The following is a 27306-nucleotide window of genomic DNA, read 5'->3' on the forward strand; positions in this document are numbered from 1 at the left end:
GTCCGCCGCTTATGAAGGTAGGTGGCGCTGATGAACACTCTCAAGGTTAGGTTACTTGTAAACATAAATACCCCCGAAAGCAGAAGGTTTGACAGTCGTCGCCGTAGCTCAGAGGTAGAGCACCGGACGCGTAATTCGCAGGTCGTGGGTTCGGATCCCACCGGCGGCACGTGGTTGTTTTTTCTTCTGCTTTTCTAATCAATTACTTTAAGCGATAACATATTCAGTAATATTCTAAATTGATCAACACCACAAAATAAATAAATTAATTTAAAAAAAAAGAAAAAAAATCCCCTGTGCCCCTTGGTTTCTGTGGCTGTTGGCTTCTGTCATATTTATAACGAGCCCCTCATTCCCCTTCCCTTGTTTGCTTAATTGCTTAGCGAGGGCCTCGGTTCTGGCAGCCCTGATGCCATAGGAAGCATAAGAGGGTTCTCACGCAGCTTCCACCCTCTCCGTTCGATGACGTTCTACGTCACACCTGAGGTAACTCAGGACGTTCTACGTCCGCCGCTTATGAAGGTGGGTGGCGCTGATGAACACTCTCAAGGTTAGGTTACTTGCAAACATAAATACCCCCGAAAGCAGAAGGTTTGACAGCCGTCGCCGTAGCTCAGAGGTAGAGCACCGGACGCGTAATTCGGAGGTCGTGGGTTCGGATCCCACCGGCGGCACGTGGTTGTTTTTTCTTCTGCGTTTCTAATCAATTACTTTAAGCGATAACATATTCAGTAATATTCTAAATTGATCAACACCACAAAATAAATAAATTAATTTAAAAAAAAGAAAAAAAAATCCCCTGTGCCCCTTGGTTTATGTGGCTGTTGGCTTCTGTCATATTTATAACGAGCCCCTCATTCCCCTTCCCTTGTTTGCTTAATTGCTTAGCGAGGGTCTCGGTTCTGGCAGCCTTGATGCCATAGGAAGCATAAGAGGGTTCTCACGCAGCTCCCACCCTCTCCGTTCGATGACGTTCTACGTCACACCTGCGGTAACTCAGGACGTTCTACTTCCGGCGCTTATGAAGGTGGGTGGCGCTGATGAACACTCTCAAGGTTAGGTTACTTGCAAACATAAATACCCCCGAAAGTAGAAGGTTTGACAGCCGTCGCCGTAGCTCAGAGGTAGAGCACCGGACGCGTAATTCGGAGGTCGTGGGTTCGGATCCCACCGGCGGCACGTGGTTGTTTTTTCTTCTGCGTTTCTAATCAATTACTTTAAGCGATAACATATTCAGTAATATTCTAAATTGATCAACACCACAAAATAAATAAATTAATTTAAAAAAAAGAAAAAAAAATCCCCTGTGCCCCTTGGTTTATGTGGCTGTTGGCTTCTGTCATATTTATAACGAGCCCCTCATTCCCCTTCCCTTGTTTGCTTAATTGCTTAGCGAGGGTCTCGGTTCTGGCAGCCTTGATGCCATAGGAAGCATAAGAGGGTTCTCACGCAGCTCCCACCCTCTCCGTTCGATGACGTTCTACGTCACACCTGCGGTAACTCAGGACGTTCTACTTCCGGCGCTTATGAAGGTGGGTGGCGCTGATGAACACTCTCAAGGTTAGGTTACTTGCAAACATAAATACCCCCGAAAGTAGAAGGTTTGACAGCCGTCGCCGTAGCTCAGAGGTAGAGCACCGGACGCGTAATTCGGAGGTCGTGGGTTCGGATCCCACCGGCGGCACGTGGTTGTTTTTTCTTCTGCGTTTCTAATCAATTACTTTAAGCGATAACATATTCAGTAATATTCTAAATTGATCAACACCACAAAATAAATAAACTAATTTAAAAAAAAGAAAAAAAATCCCCTGTGCCCCTTGGTTTCTGTGGCTGTTGGCTTCTGTCATATATATATATATATATATATATATATATATATATATATATATATATATATATATATATATATATATATAGGCACAGGGTGCGCCCGCTAATTGGGGAGGGACTACCCGGCACGGCTCGCTCACACAGTGGCACTCTCCTGTTATACATGTCTGCGAAAGAAGAAGACTGCTTTACAGGCCGCTTTGCCCCCACCAGTAGATGCGGACTCGAAATGCCAGCGCTGCGCTCGCGTCTACACGCGCCACCAGCCGCACGCCGCGTCCTGCGGACAAAAAGACGCGTAGACAGTCGCTGACGCGTTGCTCCCCCGTATTGTCACTCTGAGCGCTTTCGAGGTGTCTGTTGCTATATGAAGGCAACCTGGAAGACCTACCTCAGTCTTCAGGACCGATGTATTTTTGCACCCAAATAAAAAAAAGAAAGAAAACCTGTCAGCAGCTATCGATAGCGACTAATTCGAAACGATACTGCCGGACTCTCTTGACCACGATTTTCTGGCAACGCTGCGCAACGTAAGCGTCTAGTTGTTCCGCCACGAACGTATGATTGTAGAGACGCGGAGGGCTGTGGTAACGCGTGTGTACGTGTGCCTGAAGACATCGCTAAACGTAAGCTTCGCCGCCGACATTGGCGCAAAGAACATACTTGTCTGTGCAAGAAGCGCGCAAACTCGAACGCAGTGGAACTAGCTATAGTGCCACAGTAGAAAGTCACCGTTGCACTGCAAAGAAATAGCGTTCTTGTGCATCCTCCGGTTTTATCACCGATACGAACGCCGGCGAGTGGCGCTATCCTACCCCGCATGTAATTTCGGCAGGCCTGCTGCGAGTCCGACATTATGTACGCTGCGTCGGAGTGGGTGGCGCCCAGTGCATTCGCCACTTCCTCCAAGATTAGCGCGTCGCTACTCTCTACCGAGAGCCCGTTCATCAGCTTTCCCTCGTGCACCACCGCGATGGTGCAAATGCCCTCCTCTGTTGGACCCGCTGCATCCACGTAGTATACGCCTGTCTTACTTCCGTAATAATTTTGAATAAATTTTGCCCTTGCTTCACGCCGTCCCTGATTATACTCCCAATTGATATTCTTGGGGAGCGGCTTAACAGACAAAGTATTTCTCCACGCCTCCGGGATGTCGACTCTGCGTTCGGTGGTGGGGAGGAGCGCGAGATTGAGGTCCCAAAGGACTTGTCTGCCGGCGCTGGACACCGAAAGCCTGGCAGTTTGGCTTGTTCTGTGGGCGTCAATCAGCTCCTCTACCGATTTGTGGACACCAAGTTGGAGCAGGCGCTAAGTGGACGCTTTGGTAGGGAGCATTAGCTCCTTTTTAACCGCCGCCCAAATCATCGCGTTGCGGTTCCCGCCGTCGCTCTTCCTCAGCTTGCGGTAGGGCGCCGCATACACCACGCGAGTGACGATGAGCCCTTGAACCAGGCGAATGGTTTCGAGAAGTCTGTAATGCTTGCCGGATATCCTGCCAATCATCCTACTAATATATGTTCGCAGGTGGGCTTTATTTTTTGCAAGGCCGTCGCATTGTTACCTCGGTTATTAATTTGCAATCCCAATACCCGAAGTATCTCCACCACTGGCATCTGGGTGTCGTTAAAGTAAATTTGCATGTTCTCACCTTGGTTTTTATACCTATTAATGTGGAGTTGTGACTTCTTCGGAGCGCATTCCAGACCCCACTCCCGAATGTAATCTTGCACTACCGAGGCGGCCTCTCGGAGGGCCCCTTCCATCTGCCCCACGCTGCCCCGGGACGACCAGATAATAATGTCGTCTGCTTAGATGGCGTGGCGTACGCCATGAGGGCACGAGGGCAACGTTATAAAGCAGTGGAGAGATAACTGCTCCTTGAGGCGTCCGTCGGGTTCCCATATTGATGGGCCCGAATTTTTCATTACCATGTCTGATATAAGCTTTCCTATTTTCTAAGAAATTTTGTATGTATCTGAATGTTTTCTCGCCGTAATTGGTGCCGTTCAAATTCTCAAGAATTTTGCTTTGTTTAACGTTATCAAAAGCTCCTTCATGTCCAGGGCCAAAATAGCCCTGTCCGCCGGATTGCCGAAGGGGGGGGAGGGGTTAAGTTTCTTCTTCGTAAAGGGTCGAATGGCTGGCTCGTGTATGATCGTTCGTGGTTAGCAGTTCGAAGGGCACTTCGCGCCTTCGTCCACTCGTCCGGCGACATGTTGACGTTTGGGGCAGCAACTCCAAACTTCTCTAGAAGCAAAACTAGTTTATTCAAGACGAGACGAAAAATAAAGGCAACAGGAAAAAAAGGCGGTTTAAAGAAAGGCTGTCTAAAAGCGGCCGAGACTGGGTCGGCGTGCTCCTCCCGCTCTTTATTTGCAGCGGGTTTTAATACCTTCGATAAATGGGCGGAGCTTTATTAAATCTACTCTCGCCCAATTTCAACTAATACTGCTGCAATGGCACTGTACATACAAGTGGGCGGAGCCCAGTGCTCGCGAGAGCCCGACTCGGCCGACCGCGCACTTTTCCTGCAATATGCACTCTCACGAGGCGCCAGTAAAGTCCACCGCCTGTTCGTTTCAGAAGTCGCCGACCCCACTGACCGCCCCCCCCCCCCCCTTGAGAGCTATTTTCAATAGGAAACGGTCGTCAGCCCCTTGGTCCCCGTTTCCCGCGGCCTTGGACAGCGTCCGAAGCGCGCGACGCGCTGTCATCATTGTCAACCCCTCCCGGCCTCAGACGGATACGGTAGGGGGGAAATGAGCTACTGGCGCCGTAGGCTTCTAGCTTAGCAGAGGGGTTGATGACTTGCTTGTTGATCTGGAGCAGCACGTCCTACGCTGATAAATGTGGCCGGAAGCAGAACATGGAGGGCGGCAGCAGCTCATGCTGTTCCAAATAATTGGAAAGCCTTTGCCTCACTGCCGCCTCCATGAGGTTACCGGCGCAGGACGTGAGAGATACCGCTCTCAAATTTTCAGTGTATATCTTTTTACCGGGACAGGGGACGAAGGTCACTACGGATGTTTTCCAGTCGTTCGGTAACTCCGCCAAGTCCCAGCATTCGTTGATGTAGTGCGTGAAATCTTCTAGAGCTGGATCGTTCAGATTGGCCACAAGGTCGACCGTTCTCTTGTCATCTCCCGGTGCCGTCCCTCGCCTCATCTTCAATAGTGCGGCTTTGATTTCCTCGACGGTAAATTTCGCGTCCAACTTTGAATTTTCCTCTCCAGTGTATGTCCTTATCTCCGCATCATCGTCTACAGTCGTACATAAGTACCTCGCTCTCAGTTTGTCAGTGAGTTGTTCATCTGTGCCTTGAAAGTCGTGGAGTCCCCTCCTTAAATTTCTGCTCTGTTCACCTTTGGTATTATTAGGCTCAATGAGGAACGTGAGGAAGCTCCATGTACCTTTCGTGCTGAGGGTACCTTGTAGGGAATCGCATTTAGATATCCAGTTGGTTTTGGCTAGAGACCACGCGTACTCTTCCGCTTGTTTAGTTAGCTGGGCAATTATAATTTTAAGCTTACGGTTACGTTCTTTCGACCTCTTAGTTAGAGATCTCGTGGCCTCCCACAAGTGCAAGAAGTGGTTGTCTACTACCGGGGTGCCGTCGGTGGTATGAAACTTGCGCGTGAAGCGAATTTTGGTTTCAATTAGCGTTTTGGCTCAATCCTCATGGCTTGCCGTGTCGACACCCAGTGCCGGGGATTCCACTTCCCTGAACTTGGTACAATCGGTCAGGAAAGCCTCTCCCCTCTTTTTCCGTAATTTATTTAATTCTAATGCGGTTTGTAGGATGCAGTGGTCACTGCCGCGAGTTTATTCTGTATTGTGCCATTCGTTATCTTTAGCGTTCCGCTAGCGACAGGTCTAGACACGTTTCTCGAGAGAGGGTATTTCGAGGGCAAATATGTGGTGATCGAGTTTACAGTGTCAGCAAAATAGCACAAAATGTCTTCTCCGCTTTCTTCGTGGTTTATACCATTGACCGATTTTCGTTCCGAGTGTATTTTCGAATGCTGCTAGGCTTGGACCCCGCGTGAAATTCTAGAAGTGGGATATGTAGACGAGTCTATTTATTGCAAAGGCAGATAGGTTGGCTGAAAAGATGAATATCTGGCCAGCTACTCTGCAATGGGGAAGAGGAAGAGGAGAAGAAAGAGGTTTCGTCGTCTAGGTACTTCGGTCGTGATTCCAATACAGCACATTGATTAGTAAAGTCTCTAAATGGGTACAGCTTTGGGACTTAATTAATGTTTCTTCTTCATTAAATGAGAGGATGTCACCTCAGCGTAGCGGAGAAACATTGAGAAAAATGACAGGTGTACGTCAACGGGTGGCTGCAACTCTTTCCTCTTTCTCATCGTCTCGCTCCTTGGCTCGTGCTCCGAAAAGAGCATTAGTGATTAATTTAATAAAAATTCTTTTATTGACGCATAGCTCATGTTATTTGAAGGGGACGTCCGCGCAAATGCCACTGGTGAACGTTATTCAAAAAGAACCGGAGTAATCTCATTTCATATCGAATTTAAATGGCAGGTGTCGAGGGGTGTGGAACGCGTCAAAGCGCCCCCGAACCCGCAGTCTTGCACGATGGGGCCTGACTAGAGCCTTTTGGATACCTGCAGAAATATATTTTGTTTTGACGACAGTTTTTCTGGCATAGTGGAACAGCCACAGCCCAGCCTGAGCACTTCATGTTGTCCTGTTCTACCCTCTCTTTTTTTTGTCTTCGAGGACGATCATGCCGCTGTTGCGTATGTCCGCATTCCGACTGCTGTTTCAAGGGCTCACTTACTCTTCCACTTGTTCAGCATCCATGTCGAGGTTTTGAGGATGCGATACCTGGTACATGTGCACGAACCGTCTTCGAGACGAATGAGTCTAGCCCGGGCAGCCATGCCTAAACAAATGAAAACAGCGAAATATATTTTCTTCGGCAACCGCTGAAGCGATTTCTACAAAATTTGTTGCATACGAAAGGAAGGATCAAAGTCACCTTCGTGGTGGGTGCATTGCGAAATCACATCGCTCTGTGATGTATGTGGTGGCATACCCTTAGCACAGATAGCTCAACGTAACACTTAAAAATGGAGGAAAGACTATAGCTGTTCCCCTGTTCCCAAGCGTCGCGTTTTATATGCAATATATGCGCGAACCTATCAGGACGAAGTCAGGGAAGTCTCTTAACGTTCTGAGAGTGAAATGCTTCGCAACTCTTCGAGTGATTTGGGAGGGGCCATCTCGAACACAAAGAAATTCCTTTTCTTGGGAGATTTTCAAATCTTCCATGCAAACCTTCCGCGTAGGTGTTTTCTGCTAAAAGTCTCGTACACGCAATTATAAAGCTTATTTGAATCAAGGAAGAAGCAACGAAGTTCGGACGAATCGTGCACGGACACGTGTCATTGTTCTCGATTCTTGCCGGAACGCAGACGAGAAAAACGAGGTGAGTATTACTCCGCGCTGCGATAACTTCTGCCAGTAGGCGGCGCTGGCATCTATGAAAACAAAAAAAAAATTACGAGCTGAAAAGTAGTGCCTCCCCGGCCCGTACGCGGAAACCGCATTATGCTCTCCACAGCTTTGGTGATTCGTAGGGAACAATTCAAGCCACTCAGCGTGGGACAGCATCCTTCGAGACGTGAAAATTCCGTTCTTGGGCCTTGATCGCCAGCAGCACAGGAGGCGACGACGACGACGAAGCTGAAGCAGAGGAAGGGCCCGCGCACCGCCTAACCCCTGCAGGCCCAGAACGCTGACGCGGCATTCCAGGCCTGGGTGGTGGTGGTGACGGTCGCACCTCCTGCTGCAGCTGCCGTTCGGCCCGGCGCCATGGCGCCGCGGCGCGCCTCGGGTCCCCGACATCGGCGAGAAGGGCACGCTGAAGACCAAGGCGCAGGTCAACCCCATCGAGAGCCTGCAGGCGACCATCGCGCTCGTCCTGGATGGCGCATGCCGGTCTTCGCCTCCTCCGGGCGCCAACACCAGGAGGCTTAAGCGTGACGACGAGGAAGAACGCAGCCACCCCGCATCCAGAGGACCAGGTTGGCGGACGAGCAGAGCGGCGGCAGCGCTCTCCCCCCAAGCGCCTGCCGACGCCCGCTCGTCGCGACCACGACGGCCCTGGTGCTAGCGTCCTCGGGCGTGAGTAGACGGGTGTGCAGGAGGACAAGGCAGAAGCGACTTCGTCGTAAGCCTGGCTGCCGGCCAGGCGTTCTCTACGGCGGCAATGGAGGAGTTACCATCCGCGAGCCGGGTGCCCCGAGGTGGTTCGTGGTGGTCGCGAGTGGGGAGCTGAGGAGGCCGCAGCTGCCGGTAAAGGTGCTGCGACTGTTCACTCCACGGAGAGAAGTAATGCCACGCATAGCAGTTTCAGCGAGTCTACCGAAGCCAAGGTGCATATCTCCTCATCGACGGAATGCAGCTAAGAGCGGCTTCAACGCAGCTGCCAGAACCAGAGAGGATCTCATTATCATCATCGATGGAACGCGGCGGCGGGTTTTCATTCTGCCGGAGGGGAACATTTTTCGAGAGCAGGCATGGAGCGAGGACTGCGCCTAGTGCGCCTGACACCGAGAGAGAGAGAGCTTTCCTTTTTTTTTCTATGACCTTGGAGACTACTGAGTGCCAGGATTACGTGATCGTGTGCACCCGCGATCAGGGATGTGCAGAGACACACATGGCGAGAGAGAGAGGAACTTTACTGACTGATGAGAGCGACTCCAGTACCCAGGCGGCCAATGGGCTGGTGTCGACATGAATAGCGGTTGTGAGGAGCGAGCCTGAAATTGAGACGGACAATGCGGCAAAGCTCCTTCACAGCGCATTAACTTTTGTATTTCTACTTTTTCTTTTCTTTTCGACCTTTTGGCGTTTAGCAGCACACAATTTCGTGCTTGTTTTTTTTTTGCTTTTTATCTTTTCTCGCTCAGTTTTTCTCTTGCTTTCCATTTTTTCGCGCTCGCTTTTTGTTTTGCTTTCTATCTTTTTGCGCTCACTTTTTCTTCTTTCTATTTTTTCGCGCTCATTTTTTCGTTTGCTTTCCATCTTTTCGCGCACACTTTTTCTTTTGCTTTCTATCTTCTCGCGTTTACCAGCACACCTTCATTTTGTTGAGTGAACAGTAACGCTTTTCTGTGTGCTTTTTTTGTAACTTCTGTGTGCGGTGTCAATAAAGGCAAAAAAGAAAAATTAAGTGTATCTCGTACTACAGGACGTGAGAGTATGAAATGATTAACAAGGCGTGGCACATTTCCGGGTCTGGTCACAGATGCTACTAGGCGTACACTATGAATCTGTGTCTCCCAGGATATGTTAGTTTTTTAGAAGGCGAGCGCCCGCTTTTCTTTGGACTCAGCGACACGTGGCCCTCTGTTAAGTTCGGTGAACTTTCTGCGGTGCCTTCCAGCCTCAAGCATAGTGCATGGAACCGCGGACGCACGGCGCGACGCGCGTTGGTGGCTGCTCTGTTGTTGCTGGCGGCGCCGTCGCTAGAACGCTGGCTCTCGTGTCTGTTGCCACTGGACGCTGGACCCCTCGGCGACAGCCTTTCCTTTTCTTTTTATAATAAGGAATAGCCAGTGATTGTTCCTGTGGCATACGTGCGTCTCGTATGCACTGTGCGAGAGGGGAAACGAAGAGGAAGGCGGAGGTTCGGGACGCGGAGAGTTGAGCGCATTTTGTGTGCATGCTCGGAACCTCTCCTTTCCTAGGTATTTGATTGGCTCGCATCCTTTCCCCAGTATTTTATTGGTGGTTGTTCCCGCCAAAGGCGGAGATAGAAGGTTTAAAACGGAACGCTCCCGGTGAAGTGGGGCTGATTTCGTGTAATAACGTGTCAGTCATGTTGTAGTTTTCTCCTTGCTTGCTTCTTCTCGTTTATTTTGTGTAAATAAATAGTTAACCTTCTTGTCCCGCCATCGAATAACGTGACTGTTTGCGACTCCGAACCATCAATTCAGCACCATCAAGCGTTTCCTCTCGTCACCACCTGAAGGGGAAACACAACCGGCGCAGTCGAGACAGGCTCTCAACTGGCGTAGATGATGACAGGATATCAACTCCCTCTTTCTCGCTTTGGAACGTAGCCGTGTAAAGCCACGTTCGTTTTGACGTCAACTTTGCCGCCATTTTGGATTCGAATGAGAGAAATGCATAGCGCATCCTAAGATCGCTCAAAGATTGCGGTAGCTGCCACTCGAGTCTTGAGGAGCTTCCGTGATCAGCCACTATTTTTGGCTGCACGATGCGCTCGACTTGGTTCGCCACTTTCGGTATGTAGGGACCCGCGTGACCAGCACCGATAACGTGCCGAGGAAGAAGAGGTGGCACCAGCACGCGCTACACAGATCGCTGGAATGCGCCATTAACATTCGCGGGCGCCGCCGTTTCCTTCCGTCGACCACACCTATTGCACATCCTGGCAACACTTCCTCTTCTACTGCACGTGGCCGGCAATGGTCGCGAGCGTCGCTACAGACGCTTCGCGGCGCAGAAAGAACGGATGAAAGATGATGAAGACGACGACATTCTACGTATGACGCGAGAAGTTGTTGTAGCCTACGACAGAATGGCACATATCCCCCAGAGTGGGTGTGTGCCATTCTGTCGTAGGCTACAACAACAACAGCTTCCTAAACATGGCACGTTTAGCCCCGTTCACTTTAGAAAATTCTTGTCCTTAATTATGTGCTAGAAATTTTGACTTTCTTTTTTGTGGTTTGACGGCTGTATCGTTGTATTCTAAATTGTTTCTTTATATATATAAAGAACAACGCTGTATTTTGTATTTTATATATATAAAGAACAACGCTGTATTTTGTACAATATTATTTATAGCGGTTTGTTATTTTTTGTTTTGCTTGTCTGTTTGTTTTTCGCCCTGCTAATCTTATATTTCATTTCCATTATATAAATATTCCTTATTTAAATGACCGCCCCGCCGTGGTGGGTCTGTGGTTATGGCGTTCGGCTGCTGACGCGAAAGACGCGGGTTCGTTCCCGGCCGCGGCGGCTGAATTTCGATGAAGGCGAAATTCTAGAGCCTCGTGTGCTGTGCGATGTCAGTGCACGTTAAAGAACCCCAGATGGTCGAAATTTCCGGAGCCCTTCACTACGGCGTCCCTCGTAGCCTGAGTTGCTTCGGGACGTTAAACCCCAATAAACCAAACCTTATTTAAATGACCATTGTTAATACTGCTAATTGTACCTGTCTGTGATGCTGCTTGTTTTTTATTCAAGTTAGTATTAATCTACCGGGGGTCCCGTTACAGTCGCTTGACTTTGGGACCCTCGCCTGTACACTGAATTTATGCAATCAATATGTACCCGATAAATTCTTATCTTATCTAAAATAATAATAATACTACGCTATACACATTTCTTTGTTCCTGTTTTTTGTTTTGTTTTCGCAATGCGTGCGCTCGAAGACCAACAGGGCTACGCCCCTGATCACACCGACCGCGAAGCCAACGCGTGACGTCACCATCGGGTCGTACCTGCGGCACATGAAGGAGCCCTAATTCACCACCATGAAGATGCCCGTCGACAGCCTCAACAATCCGATGCTCTCGCCAAGGTTAGAGCACTTTCGGCTACTACTAATCTAAACACCAGTCTCCAACTCCCACATCTTTCAAATGGCGAGCGCTCCCTTTCAAACGGCGCTGCTTACCCACGGCAAGTGTTACTGGCGCAGTACCAGCTGCAAGTATATATCTGTAGGTATACAGATCGTTGATAACTGTCCGCCGAGGAAAAGCAGCAGTGGCGCCTGACGTCTTGTCCGCTGTGATGTCCCTTTGTTTTTACCTTAGCAAGAAATCATGTAAACGGAAAGCTCGAACCGAAGACAGGGGAGCTCATGAATAAGCGCGAGAAAATAGCTCGTCAGGACATGCAGCTCTTGACTTATTTCACGCACCGCTCTTGAAGACGCTTTATGCGAAGCACGGTGCACAAAAAGTGACGGCCTGCGTTAGGAAACACGCGAATGATGTGTGTTGTTTTGAAAAAGAAGCACCCTTAGGCCGTTGGACTGCGGAATCGCGGCCGGTAGAGCAGCACTAGGCTCAGATTATCCGCAGTCGACGTTGACAGTTTAAGATGATACTCGCGGTGTGCACCCGATTCACCCATGTCTTACCGCGCGCCTGCAGAAGGTGCAAGACACGGTGAACCAGGTGGGGTCCGGCAGCAACTCGCCGTGCTTCGGCCTGCCGGCGTCGATGGCTGACAGCGGAGGCAGCGGTGGTCGCAGCACACCGGGCGCTGATGGCCCAAAGATTGTGCACAACGTGTACAACTTGCCCATCCGCCTCTACTCGACCCAAAACAGCGCCGACATTCTGGCCGCGCAGGCAGGCGTCAAGCTCGGCCAGGGCAGCCTCCAGCCGTAAATACGCGGCCCAGTGGTGGGAAACGCAATCGTCACCTTGATAAACACATACTGGGCCAAAGACGCTTCTCTTCGTCCCGACTGCTGAAGAATGTACTGAGGTCGAAGTAAACGGCGTGTTTCGCTCACCCAATCAGCTACGAGAAGCTTTAGTTCATGCTAGCAATTTACAATAATGTATAAGAGGCGCAAAAAGGGTCATGTCAAGATTGGCTTTTTCATCCTACTCGAGGCCGCTTGTCCGCCATGTCCTACAATGACTAGACGGTGTCTTCTTGGGCGTCACGCAGTGACGTACCGACATCTGCCTGCGTTTAGGTGTGCTCTTGTATGTTAGGCAGTTAGAGCAGTGCTGGTAATATGAGGAAGGCTCCTGGGAAAACACTAACGAGAGCTGATAAGGACCACTTTCTGCCTGACAGGCAATGCAAAGCGTCCTTTTCGTACCCCCACCGCTCCCTGCTCACTTAAGCCGTCTCTAATCTACTCCCCAGAGTCTACCCCGCGCCTATCCGTCTGCCGGAACCGCCGCGCGGCAGTTAACGCGACCAGAGGTGCGAGGGCGGCACCGGCGAAAACTGGCAGCGTTTTCGTTTTGTTCTCTATTCACACATTTGCCGACATATACTGCACGTTTTCTTGAACCTCCTCTTATTATATTGCAAATCTCGCAAACTTGCAGCGTTTTGTTTCGGCGCAGATAAAGTTTAGAGCTTTTCATTTCGGGATCTCGGTTAAGGCGATTTATATGAACGACCCAGCGTTACTGGCGCCACAAAATACCCGCTCGTAGACGCTCGCTTTGCGCTCGCTAAACGAGAAAGTGCCGGAGTTCCTAGCACTTCCTCAATGGTAAAAACTACTTTTCCATCCCAGTCTTTAGCGTGGTTGCCCCTAACTATGTATAACCAACTTGCCAGTTCAGCTTCAGTGCGCGCCCGCGCTCTCTCTCCTTCCCCCCCGCCCTCTCTCTCTCTCTCTCTCTCTCTCACACACACACACACACACACACACACACACACACACACACACACACACACACACACACACACACACACACACCCGCCGCCGCGGGTGGCTCAGTGACTATGGTTCTCGGCTGCTGGCCCGAAAGACGCGGGTTCGATCCCGGCCGCGGCGGTTGAATTTCTTTGGAGGAGAAATTCGAGGCCCGTGTACTGTGCAATGTCAGTGCACGTTAAAGAACCCCAGGTGGTCGAAATTTCCGGAGCCCTCCACTACGGCGTCTCTCATAGCCTCAGTCGCTTTGGGACGTTAAACCCCATAAAACACACACACACACACACACACACACACACACACACACACACACACACACACACACACACACACACACACACACACACACACACACACACACACACACACACACACACACACACAAACGCACGCACGCACGCACACACGCACGCACACACACACGCACGCACGTCGCCCGCCCGCACACGCCCGCACACACACACACACACAAACACACGCACGCACGCACGCACGCACACACATTTATATATATATAGAGAGACAGAGAGAGAAAGAGTCCTCGGAAACATATGGTTACTAACAAAAATGTCCTAATGTCCACCGAACTTGTTCTTTATTCCTGCTAGCTCGACAGTCCGCATTCATTTATAACATTTAAACCTCGACTACACGATCAGATGCGCCCCGTGCAAGCCTGAGGCGGTTGCGGCACCGATATATGTCGGACATCGGCGTTTCGCGCACGTCACCGCCCGCAGATGCTAAGACGGGCAGGCACAGGGTGCACCCGCGAATTGGGCAGGGACTACCCGGCACAGCTCGCTCACACAGTGGCACTCTCCTGCCATACACGTTTGCGAAAAAAGACTGCTTTGCAGGCCGCTTTTCCCCCACCAGTAGATGCGGTCTCCAAATGCCAGTGCACCGCTCGCTTCTACACGCGCCACCATATTAGCCGCACGCCGCTTCCTACGGATGAAAAGGTGCGTAGACAGACGCTGACGCGTTGCTCCCCCGTATTTTCACTCTCAGTGCTTTCGAGGTGTCTGTTGCTATATGAAGGCAATATGGAAGACCTACCTCAGTCTTCGGGAGCGATGTGTTTTTCCACCCATAAAAAAAAAGAAAGAAAACCTGTCAGCAGCTATCGATAGCGACTAATTCGAAACGATACTGCTGGACCCTTTTGACCTCGATTTTCTGGCAACGCTGCGCAACGTAAGCGTCTAGTTGTTCCGCCACGAACGTATGATTGTAGAGACACGGAGGGGCGTGGTAACGCGTGTGTACGTGTGCCTGAAGACATCGCTAAACGTAATCTTCGCCGCCGACGCTGGCGCAAAGAACATACTTGTCTGTGCAAGAAGCGCGCAAACTCGAACGCAGTGGAACTAGCTATAGTGCCACAGTAGAAAGTCACCGTTGCACTGCAAGGAAATAGCGCTCGTGTGCATACTCCGGTTTTATCACCGACACTTCCGATACCAATGCCGGCGAATGGCGCTATCCTACCCATCACGTCATTTCGGCAGGCCTGATGCGAGTCCGACATCATGTACGGCGCGTCGGAGTTGCGGCGTCCAGTGCATTCGCCACTTCCATTAACATTAGCGCGTCGCTACTTTTCACCGGGAGCCCGTTCACCTCCTTTCCCTCGTGCACCGCCGCAATGGTGCAGATGCCCTCCTCGGTTGGACCCGCTGCATCCACGCAGTATACGCCTGTCTTATTTCCGTAATAATTTTGAATAAATTTTGCCCTTGCTTCACGCCTCCCCTGATTATACTCCCAAATCAGTTTTGGGGGGAGCGGCTTAACAGACGAAGTGTTTTTCCATGCCTCCGGGATGTCGACTCTGCGTTAGGTGGTGAGGAGCTGCGCGACATCGAGGTCTTGAAGGACTTGGCTGCCGGCGCTGGACACCGACAGCCTGGCAATTTGGCTTGTTGTGTGGGCGTCAATCAGCTCCTCTACCGAGATGTGGACACCAAGTTCGAGCAGGCGCTCAGTGGACGCTTTGCCAGGCAGCCCTAGTGGCTTTTTAACCGGCACCCGAATCATCGTGTTGAGGTTTTCGCGGTCACTCTTCCTCAGCTTGAGGTAGGGTGCCGCTTACACCACGCGACTGACGATGAACGCCTGAGCCAGGCGAATGGTTTCTTTTCTGAGAAGTCCGCCATGCTTGCCGGATATCCTGACAATCATCCTACTAATTTGTTCGCATGTGGACTTCATTTTTTGCAAGGCCACCGCCTTGTTACCCCGGTTATTAATTTGTAATCGCAATACCCAAAGCGTCTCCACCACTGGCATCTGGGTGATGTTAACGTAAATTTGCATGTTCTCACCTAAATTTTTGTGCCTTTTAATGTGTAGTTCTGATTTGTTCGCCGCGCATTCCAGACCACACTCCCGAGCGTAATTTTTCGCTACCGAGGCGGCCTCTTGGAGGGCCCCTCCATCTGCCCCGCGCTGCCCCGGGACGACCAGATAGTAATGTCGTCTGCGTAGATGGCGTGGCGTACGCCATCCACAGCATTGAGCCTCTCGGGGAGGCCCATGAGGGCACCGTTATAACGCAGCGGAGAGATAACTGCGAACTGAGGCGTCCCTCGGGTTCCCATCTCGATGGTGTCGTGGCGCACAGGCTAACTCGAACCAGGGCTTCCGTTTGGTAGCGTGTTGAGTCTTTGGGCTGAGGAAAGACTGAAGCTTCGAAGATTGGGAAAACGAAAAACAAGAGGTTTAATGACACTTTTAAAAAACTCATTTACATACTGAAGATTAGAAGAGCAAAGAATCGAAAATTAAGAGTTCATAACGTCGAGCGTCTGGATGAGCCTTTTCGACGAGGCCCAGAGCGCCCTTTCGCACTTAGCACCGTCCTTAAATCCTCTAGGGTTCCGCCCCTCCATCAGGCGGAGGCCAATCCAACACGAGGCACATTTCCCCGAGATGGGCACCAATCAAGTTTGCACAGCACTGTAGCACGCGGAGTCACTCGTTGCAGAGTAAACCCGTGGGAACGGGAGAGGAGAAATCGCGAGTCCGCTGCGAATTCCTGCAGTGCAGCAACAGGGGTGCAAGCGGCTCCGTCTCACCGAAAACACATGTGGATCTTGCGCCGCCCGCGGGCGTCAACCGCGGCGACGAGGTGTCTACGGTGTCGTCGGCTCCGGACGGAAGCGGGTAATCGCTTCGGCTCCGTCCCTTTATTTCCCCGAACGGGCGCCCTTGGTTCCGTCCGTCGTCGGTCGCTGCCCCGGGCGTCCTTCGCCGACAGGCTATCCCCAACCAGCGGAGCGTGAGAAAATACCGCAGACACTTTCTCAGCGCGGCATCCTTCTTTGGGGTCTGGTCAAAAGCGGATCGCAAGCTGAGTCATGGCAATTGGCCCGAATTTTTCATTGTCAAGTCTGATATAAGGTTTCCTATTTTCTAAAGAGTTTTGTACATATCTGAATGTTTTGTCGCCGCAATCGGTGACGCTCAAATTCTCAAGAATTTTGCTATGTTTAACGTTGTCAAAAGCCCCCTTCATGTCCAGGGCCAAAATAGCCCTGTCCGCCGGATTCCCAGGGGGGGGGGGGGGGGGGGGGGGGTCGATGACTTTGCTATTGATCTGGAGCAGCACGTCCTACGCTGATAAATGTGGCCGCAAGCCGAACATGGAGGGCGGCAGCAGCTCATGCTATTCCAAATAATTGGAAAGCCTTTGCCTCACTGCTGCCTCCACCAGCTTACCGGCGCAGGACGTGAGAGATATTGTTCTCAAATGTTGTATGTTTATCTTTTTACCGGGATTGGGGATGAACGTCACTACAGATATTTTACAGTCGTTCGGTAACTCCGCCAAGTCCCAGCAGTCGTTGATGTAGTGCGTAAAATCTTCTAGAGCTGGATCGTCGAGATTGGCCACAAGGCCGACCGTTCTCTTGTCATCTCTCGGTGCCGTCCCTCGCCTCATCTTCATCAGTGCGGCTTTGATTTCCTCGACGGTAAATTTTGCGTGCAACTTTGAATTTTCCTCTCCGGTGTATGTCCTCATCTCCGCATCATCGTCTACAGTATTACATAAGTACCTTGCTCTGCCTTTGTCGGCGAGTTGTTCGTCTGTGTCTTGAAAGTCGTGAAATGCCCTCCTTAAATTTCTGTTCTGTTCGCCTTTAGTTTCATTAGGCTCAATGAGGCACCTGAGGAAGCTCCATGTACCTTTCGTGCTGAGGGCACCTTGTAGGGAATCGCATTTAGATATCCAGTTGGTTTTGGCTAGAGACCACAGGTAGTCTTCCGATTCTCTGGTGAGCTGGGAAATTCTAATTTTAAGCCTACGGTTAAATGTTTTTTCCATCTCTTAGTTAGACATCTGCTGGCTTCCTACAAGTGTAAGAGGTGGTTGTCTACTGCGGGGGTGCCGTCAGTGGTCTGAAGTTTGCGCGTGAAGCGATTTTCGGATTGAATTAGCGTTTTGGCCCAATTCTCATAGCTTGCCACGTCGACACCCAGTGCCGGGGATTCCACTTCCATGAACTTGGTCCCCTCGATCAGGAAAGCCTCTCCCCTCGCTTTCCGTAATTAATTGGAATCTAATGCGATTTGTAGGACGCAGTGGTCACTGCCGAGAGTTTCTTCTGTACTGTGCCATTCATAATCTTTTTTCGGACTAGCGAGAAGTCTGGACACGTGTCTCGAGAGACGCTATTTTCAGGGCAAATTATCTGGTGATCGAGTTTACAGTGTCAGCAAAATAGCACAAAATGTATTCTCCGCTTTCTTAGTGGTTTATCACGATGACTGATTTCCCTTCCCAATGTATTTTCGAATGCTGCTAGGCTTGGAACTCGCGTGAGATTCTCCAAGTGGTATATATAGAACAGTTTATTGATTGCAAGGGCAGAGAGGTTGGCTGAAAAGACGAATATCTGGCCAGCTACTCCGCAATGGGGAAGAGGAGAAGAAAGAGGTTTCGTCGTCTAGGTGCTTGGGTCGTGATTCCAATACAGCACATTGATCAGTAAATTCTCTAGATGGGTATACGTTTGGGACTTTATTGATGTTTCTTTTTCATTAACTGAGAGGATGTCAGCTCAGCGGAGCGGAGAAACATTGAGAAAAATGACACGTTACGTCAACGGGTGGCTGCAACTTTTACCTCGTTGTCGTCGTCTCGCTCCTTGGCTCGTGCTCCGAAAAGAGCATTAGCGATTAGTTGAACAAAAATTGTTTTATTGACGCATCGCTCATGTTTTTTACAGGGAACATCCCCGCAAAAGGGCACTGGTGAACGTTATTCAAAAAGCACCGGGGTAATCTCATTTCACTTCGAATTTCACTGGCAGGTGTCGAGGGGTGTGCTAGGCGTCAAAACGGCCCCCAACCCGCAGTTTTGCACGACGGTGTTTGTCTAAAGCTTCTTACATACCTGCACTAATCAATATTGTTTGACGACAGTTTTTCTTGTATACTGGAACAGCCACAGCGCAGCCTGAGCACTACACGTTGTCCTGTTCTACCCTCTCTTTCTTCGTCTTCGAGGGCGATCATGCCGCTGTTCCGTATGTCCGCATTCCGACTGCTGTTTCAAGGGCTCACTTTCTCTTTCACTTGCACAGCATCCAAGTCGTTGTTTTCAGGATGCGATACCTGGAACATGTTCACGAACCGTCTTCGAGACGAATCAGTCTAGCCCGGGCAGCCATGCCTAAACAAATGAAAACCGCGAAATGCATTTTCTTCGGCAACCACTGAAATGATTTCTACAAAATTTGTTGCATCTGAAGGGAAGGATCAAACTCACCTTCGTGGCGGGTGCATTGACTAACTGATTGCAAAATCACATCGCTCTGTGATGTATGTTGTGGCATACCTTTAGCACAGATAGCTCAAGGTAACACATAAGAATGGAGGATACACTATAGCTGTTCCCCTGTTCCTAAGCTTCGCGTTTTATGTGCAATATATCTGCGAACCTATCAGGACGAAGTGAGAGAGGTCGTGTAAAGCTCTGAGCATGAAATGCTTCGCAGCTCTGCGAGTGTTTTGGGAGGGGCCGCCTCGAACACAAAGAAATTCCTTTTCTTGGGAGATTTTCAAATCTTCCATGCAAACCTTCCGCGTAGGTGTTTTCTCCCAAAAGTCTCGCGCAAGCAATAATAATGCTTATTTTAATCAAAGAAGAAACAACGAAGAGGTTGGGACGAATCGTGTACGGACACGTGTTACTGTTCTCGATCTTTCCTGGAACATAGACGAGAAAACGAAGTGAGTATTAGTCCGCGCTGCGATAACTTCTGCCAGTACGGGGCGCTGGCATCTCTCAAACAAAAAATAAAAAATCTACGAGCTGAAAAGTAGTGCCTCCCCGGCCCGTACGCGGAAATCGCATTATGCTCTCCACGGCTTTGATGACTCGTAAGGAACAAGTGAAGCCACTCAGCGTGGGACTGCATGCTTCGAGACGTGAAAATTCCGTTCTTGGGCCTTGATCGCCAGCAGTAGAGGAGGCGACGACGACGACGAAGCTGAAGCAGAGGAAGGGCCAGCGCACCGCCTAACCCCTGCAGGCCCGGAACGCTGACGCGGCATTCTAAGCCTGGGTGGTGGTGGTGACGGCCGCACCTCCTGCTGCAGCTGCCGTTCGGCCCGGCGCCATGGCGCCGCGGCGCGCCTCGGGTTCCCGGCATCGGCGAGAAGGGCACGCTGAAGACCGAGGCGCAGGTCAACCCCATCGAGAGCCTGCAGGCGACCACCGTGCTCGTCCTGGACGGCGCATGCCGGTCTTCGCCTCCTCCGGGCGCCAACACCAGGAGGCTTAAGCGTGACGACGAGGAAGAACGCAGCAACCCCGCATCCAGAGGACCAGGTTGGCGGACCAGCAGAGCGGCGGCAGCGCTCTCCCCCCAAGCGCCTGCCGACGCCCGCTCGTTGCGACCACGACGGCCCTGGTGCTAGCGTCCTCGGGCGTGAGTAGACGGGTGTGCAGGAGTTCAAGGCAGAAGCGACTTCTTCGTAAGTCTGGCTACCATCGAGGTGTTCTCTACGGCGGCAATGCAGGAGTTACCAGAAGCCAAGCAAGCAGCCGCGAGCCGTATGCCCCGAGGTGGTTCATGAAGGTAGCGACTCAAGAGCTGCAGACGCCGCAACTGCCACTAAAGGTGCTTCGACTGCGCAACACTCCACGGAGAGATCTAATGCCACGCAGAGCGGTTTCAGCGAGACTACCGAAGCCAATATTGATTTCTCCTCATCGACGGAATGCAGCGCAGAGCGGCTTCAACGAAGCTGCCAGAACCAGCGCGGATCTCATCATCATCATCGATGGAACGCGGCGGCGGGTTTTCATTCTGCCGGAGTGGAACATTTTTCGAGAGGAGGCATGGAGCGAGGACTGCGCCTAGTGCGCCTGACACCGCGAGAGAGAGAGAGCTTTCTTTTTTTTTCTATGGCCTCGGACACTACTGAGTGCCAGGAGTAAGGGATCGCGTGGAACCGCGATGAGGGATGTGCAGGGACACACATGGCGAGAGAGCGAGGAACTTTACTGATTGATGAGAGCGACTCCAGTACCCAGGCGGCCAATGGGCTGGTGTCGACATGAATAGCGGTTGTGAGGAGCGAGCCTACAATTGAGAGGACAATGCGGCAAGGCTCCTTCACAGCGCATTAACTTTTCTATTTCTGCTGGTTCTTTTGTTTTCGACCTTTTTGCTTTTTCTTTTGCTTTCTATCTTTTTGCGCTCACTTTTTCTTTTGCTTTTTGTCTTTTCGCGCTCCTTTTTTCTTTTGCTTTCTATCTTTTTGCGCTCACCTTTTCTTTCGCTTTCTATCTTTTCGCTCTCACTTTTTCTTTGGTTTGTATCTTTTCGCGTTTACCAGCACACCTTCATTTCTCGAGTGAACAGTAACGCTTTTGTGTGTGCTTTTTTTGTAACTTCTGTGTGCTGTGTCAATAAAGGTACAAAAAAATTAAGTGTATCTCGTACTATAGCAGGTGAGAGTATGGAATGATTAACAAGGCGTGGCACATTTCCGGGTCGAGTCACAGGTGCTACTAGCCGTACACTACGTATCTGTCTGTCACGATATGTAAATTTTTTAGAAGGCAAACCGCCTGCTTTTCTTTGGTCTCAGCGACGCGTGGCCCACTATCTCGCTTTCGCCCGTAGCCGTGTAAAGCCGCGCTGGTTTCGACGTCAACATCGGTTTGGTTTAGTTTGGTTTATGGGGTTTAACGTCCCAAAGCGACTAAGGCTATGAGAGACGCCGTAGTGGAGGGCTCCGGAAATTTCGACCACCTGAGGTTCTTTAACGTGCACTGACATCGCACAGTACACGGGCCTCTAGAATTTCTCCTCCAAAGAAATTCTAGCCGCCGCGGCCGGGATCGAACCCGCGTCTTTTCGGTCAGCAGCCGAGCACCATAACCGCTGAGCCACCGCGGCGGCTGACGTCAACATCGCCGCCATTTTGGATTCGAATGAGAGAAATGCATAGCGCATCCTAAGATGGCTCAAAGATTGGGGTAGCTGCCACTCGAGTTTTGAGGAGCTTCCGTGATCAGCCAGTATTTTTGGCTGCACAATGCACTCGACTTGGTTCGCCACTTTCGGTATGCAGGGACCCGCGTGACCAGCACCGATAACGTGCCGAGGAAGAAGAGGTGGCACCATCACGCGCTACACAGATCGTTGGAATGCGCCATTAACATTCGCGGGCGCCGCCGCTTCCTTCCGTCGACTTCACCCATAGCACATCCTGGCACCACTTCCTCTTCTACTGCACGTGGCCGGCACTGTCGCGAGGGTCGCTACAGACGCGTTCATTTCTGCTCTTTTTGTACTGGTCAGGTAGTTCAACGGCTCTCACTGCATTCGCAACGTCCCTTTCACTGTTTGAAGAGCCATAGCATTCGGCCGTTCTTCAGCGGCCTTGGCAAACATTCGCGGCAGTCGGAACAGCCAGGGTTAAGCGGCTGAGTACCTGGCGGTGTTTTGCTAGCTTGCCCAATTTGTCCTTCTTGTTTTCTGTGCCTGCTCCTGTTATAGGGTGATAGGGCGCGGGACGACGGCTTAATGTCTACCTCTTCTCCCGGCCAAGGGTTTTCCCCTTGGTCGGCCTCTCTTCCACAGGACCAGCTCCCAATCGATGTCTTTTTTCGCAGTGGAGTCACCAGCATTCCTGTGGCTTTAGTTCCAGCTGATGGAGGCGCCATTCGTTTGAACAACCCGGAAGCGGTGCAGGTGGCCCTTCAGTCTACATCGCCTCATTTCATGCGAATCACAGATGTGCGGCAGTTCGGCAAGGGTGGGATATTGTGCAGGTCACCGGACAAGGATTGTGTCGCCGACCTTTTGAGGTGTACCTCCTTCGCCAACCACCCGGTGAGCGCATTTATTCCGCCTCATCTAGCATGTTCCAAGGGCTTAGTCCGAGGTGTTGACTCTCGATTGAGCCCTTCAGAAACGCTGGAGAACCTCTCGTCTGCGGGCGTCATTGCGGTCCATCGTTGCAGCAGAATGGTAGAGGGGGTGAAAATACCTACAGAGTCCGTCATAGCCACATTCGCAGGAGTAGTGTGCCCTTCAGAGATCAAAGTGTGGCCACTAGTGTTTCGAGTTGACGCATTTAACTCTCGTCCCCTTCATTGTCAGAACTGTTGGAGATTTGGCCACAGCGCCAAAGCGTGCAAATCGGGCTCACGGTGCTGTGCATGCGGCGAAAGCCATGCTAGAGAAGAATGCCCTGAACAAGGGCGTCCGCAGAATTTTTTGGAGGGGGGGCCCCATTGGTTGTTGGCGCCGGAAGGGGGGGGGGCATGTTCGTAGCAAAAAGGCACTATTTGCGGTATGAATTTATTTATTTATATATAAATAAAAAATAAGTGAAATACACACATGAAATAAAAATTACAAACAGAAAATTAAAGTGTGGCTAGGAGAGATACATTGCAGTTTATCAACGAAGAAACAATTAAAATTAATAAAAAATCCAAAAATATACTGTCACTTCGTGGAGAAGAGTGCTCAGTATTGCTGCATACGGGTTCTCGACTCACCCGGATTGATGACCAGCACACAGCACAATATGGTCACAAACACGCAACTACAGTCACTCAGTCAGTCTTCCTTGAACAGCAACTGTAGACTCCACGGATTTTTCTGGGCGAATTGCGTGATTACACGGGTGATAAATTCATTTCTGTGCTTCATTACACGCTCTCGGTGCACACTCGTCACACACATTGATTGGAAAAACGGTTGAACGCGCACGTTGAAAACAAAAGATGTCTATACATACAACGAAAACTTATTTACGAGATAAATGCACGCTCGCAGCTTCATACACCTCGCTCCATCTTGCTCGCGCATCCGCACAGTCGAGCAACCGCACGCACACTGCTCGCCGCTCGTAGTTTTCTCGTCCACTGTCTTGGTTGTTCTCAGCTTCGTTGACAAACGGCCACTAAAAACACCGAAGCACAAATACAGAGTCAGAGGCGCGCACACGTGCAAGGGCTTACTTCCGTGCGACTTCCAAGGGGAAGGGACACTCGCCACTCCGGTAGGAAAATTTGTTTTGTGTGTTTTTATGGGGTTCAGAGCCCCAAAACGACTCAGGTTATGAGGAACGGAGTAGTACAGAGCTCCGGATAATGTCGACCACCTGGGTCTCTTTACCGGGCACTGACCTCGCACAGTACACGGGCGCTGTTGTCATTTGAGGCCCAGCCAGAGGTGACAGGCGAGCCAGGCAGGCGCCATGGGGCTGCGTTGACCAAAGGCGCTGGTTTTCGGAGAAGACGCAAGGGACGCTGGTGTGGGGGCGCCTCTGGAGACTGCGTCGCCGTGAACAAAAGATGCTAATCTCCTTTGCCGAAGATTCTGATAGCGGCGCTTCTACCGCACTGCGCTCTACCGTGGATCGGAGGCACAGCAAGCGGCGGCGGCGCCAACTGATCGCCCGCTTGCCCATGAGCAGCCCGACAAAGCGGGGGTGGACACGGCTGATTTGTCTTTCCCTCCTGAAGAATTCATCGGTGGCCGGCATAACGAAGGCGAAAACAAGATGCACTGTGCACTGTCTGCCTCCGTGTCGCTATCTGTCTAGAGATCAAAGAAACAGGCACCCATTTCAAGACGGCTTGAAACACATGCTCGCCGGTGCCGCTGTATGTCTGCAACAGGTCGGCCTTCAACAGAGCTAACGATGGCGTGGTTTGAAAACGGCATAAAGACGCGTGCCCGGACGCGGCATTTCGCAGATGTGACCGAAAGCGTGGAAGCGGGGCTGCTTTTACCCTTTTGGCTGAGCCCACCACGGCCCCTGGCGTGCGGCCATCACTCACGGTTCGAGGGAGTGATTTTCCAGGGGGGTGCAGCCGCCCCCCCTTGCCCCCCCCCCCCCCCCCCCTCCGGACGCCCATGGCCCTGAACAGCAAGAAAAATGTTGCCTGTGTGGTGGTGCCCACTCTGCCAACTGTCCTGATTGTTCTGCACGAGCTCAAGAAGTGCAAGTTCTAGAGATAATAGATAAACGTCGATGCACGCGACGAGAGGCCTTTGCCGCAGTCAAAGAAAGAGCCTCATGCTATTCTAGTGTGGCTGCAAAATGCCCACCTGCAATGGACGCCTCGTGGACACAAGCAATTACCGCTGCGGTTGAAAAAGCAGTGGCGAATGCAATGGAACGTATTATGGAAACGGTATCCACGTGCATCTCACAGGTAGTAGCTACCCAGATGACTAATCTGCTGCAAGCGCACGCCGCTCCGCTCTTGTCCTCTATGGTTTCGGCTGCTCCTCCACCATCTGTGGACATCAATAGCGCTCCACAGGGCCAAAGTCAGCATGAGCGACAAACGACTCCTGAAAAATCTCTCCCGAACAGCGTTAAGGACGCATCCTCTGATGAATGTGTTGAGATGGAATTCGATACCCGCGCCCAAAAACGAAGTGGGTCTCCTTTGAGTATCCCGGATCCATCTTGTCACCAGTCCAAGTCCCAGAAAAGTCATGCAAATCAAAATCCTAAGACCAGGATTCTCGAAGCGGCAGTTGCCGCTGCAGCTCTCCCGCCAAGATAGGGTCGTTAAGTGTTCTTCAATGGAATTGCCGATCTATATCCTCAGCTTCAACAGATTTAATTTGCCTATGTAATCAACTTCAACCGGATGTAATTGCATTACAGGAAACATGGCTTTCTTCAGATATTAATTATCATCTCAAACATTACCGTTCGTTCCGGCTAGACAGGTCTTCACGAGGGGGAGGGTTGTTGCTGCTGATTTCCTTAAAGTTTTGTCACAGGGCCTTCATTTCTTTTCAGTATGCGGACAGTCAGTGCGAAATACTTGCGGTTGATCTCAGTATCCCAGGTCAACAGCTCTTTACTGTAGCTAACGCATATTTCCCTTCAGGTGTGCATGACACTCGGCCCCTTGACTCATTGATGTCTAGCAGCAGATCTCAGGTTTTATTAGTTGGGGATTTTAATTCGCACCACGTGACGTGGGGGTTTAAAACAGATTGTTTCGGCTCTAGACTACTTGATTGGATTTGCGACAACAACATAGTCTGCAACAATTCAGGAATGCCTAAATTTGTACGTGGTCTATGCCGCTCTGTTTTAGACTTAACTTTTTCCTCCCCAGGAGTCTCTGTCTCGTCTTGGGCGCCTGTTGACTGCGCGACAAACAGTGACCATCTACCGATTAGTTTCAGGGTTGCGTGTAACTTAACTCTTCCCGAACGACAACAGCGCACCTTCATAAATTACGTTCGCTTTAAAGACACTCTCAAATCAGCTCTCACAATCGATTCGGACCGAAACACCACTACGAGTTCCGAATGTAAAGCTACACATATATGCACAGTGTTGGAACGCGCAAGGCAAAAGTCTGAATTCATTGTCACAGGATCTAAGGATGCTATCACCAATAATTGGTGGAATGCAGAGTGCACGCGTGCCTATAGACGGCGGAAAGCAGTCTGGAAGAAACTCCTCCTAAATCAATGCCCCAAAAATTGGTTGGATTATAAGTATGTCGCAGCAACATTTAAGCGCACTATCTCCCGCGCGAAGGAGGAGTATATTACAAGTCATTATGATTTTCTTTCTCAGTCAGGAAATAAACGGGCCTTGTTTAATTTTATGAGGAGAAGGAAAGTGATTCCTCCGGCTGTCAATATTGAATCCCTCGTTCAATCCCCTGCTGACATCGCTAAGGCCTTAGAGGGAATTGCGGGTGGCCTAGAACGTCGATTCACATCTGCACTTCATTATCCACCTACATTCTCATGCATCTCAAGTGATTTCATTGCGGTCACTATGCCTGAGCTTTCGCAAATTGTTTTGCGCCTATCTCCAGCGGCTCCTGGCCCCGATAAGGTCACTACATCTATGATTAAAATTTTGTTTACCGAATCTCCTGAAGATCTGTTGGCTCTGGTTAACCATTCCCTTAAAGGTCCATGGATTCCCCATGAGTGGCGTCTTGCGGAAATAGTTCCAATACTTAAAAAACAAGGGGAGGGTTTCACTTCTGACAACATACGCCCGATTTCATTAACATCGAATTTAGTGAAATTGGTGGAACGGGTCCTGCTTCGTCGTATCATGTATTTCATTTCTGCAAATGATATCTTGAATCCTTGTCAAATTGGTTTCAGGCCGGGCTGTTCGATTTGGTGTGCTCATACTGACCTTGAGAGCCGTATTAAATTAGCTCGCAGCACTAAACAGTTTGCCGCGCTTGTCACTCTGGATATCAGTAAAGCCTACGACAGCGTCGAGTACTCGATGCTGTTACACAGATTACAGGTCCTTAATTTCCCAAGCTATTTCGTAACCTGGATCTTTGCTTTCCTGGAAAACAGAGAATCTTATTGCTGCCGAAATGGTGTTTCTTCAAAGAAATTTCGACAAACAAGAGGTGTTCCGCAAGGCTCAGTTCTTTCCCCTGTTCTTTTTAACATCTTTCTAAGCTCCATTCCATGCATCCATAATGTGTCAACTTACGTGTACGCTGACGACATCGCATTTTTTGCTTCTGCAAAAGATATTCACTCTCTGTA

At 50.5% G+C, this 27306-nt stretch overlaps 2 protein-coding genes across 5 annotated transcripts in view; one reads left to right on the forward strand and one right to left on the reverse strand.

Annotated features, from left to right (window-relative positions):
* Window positions 1-27306, reverse strand: part of LOC149353471 (uncharacterized) — a 106219-nt gene that overhangs the window by 54553 nt on the left and 24360 nt on the right. The window lies entirely within an intron of this gene.
* The window catches only part of LOC149353473 (uncharacterized), a 48837-nt gene that overhangs the window by 11500 nt on the left and 10031 nt on the right, over window positions 1-27306 (forward strand). The window contains exon 5 of the mRNA XM_089585134.1: window positions 11994-12229. Within this exon, the coding sequence (XP_089441260.1) occupies window positions 11994-12229 (236 nt within the window). The remainder of the gene's footprint in view (window positions 1-11993; window positions 12230-27306) is intronic.

This window comes from Amblyomma mixtum, chromosome 3 (assembly GCF_055824585.1).
Source record: "Amblyomma mixtum isolate Tamu chromosome 3, ASM5582458v1, whole genome shotgun sequence".
NCBI lineage: Eukaryota > Metazoa > Arthropoda > Arachnida > Ixodida > Ixodidae > Amblyomma > Amblyomma mixtum.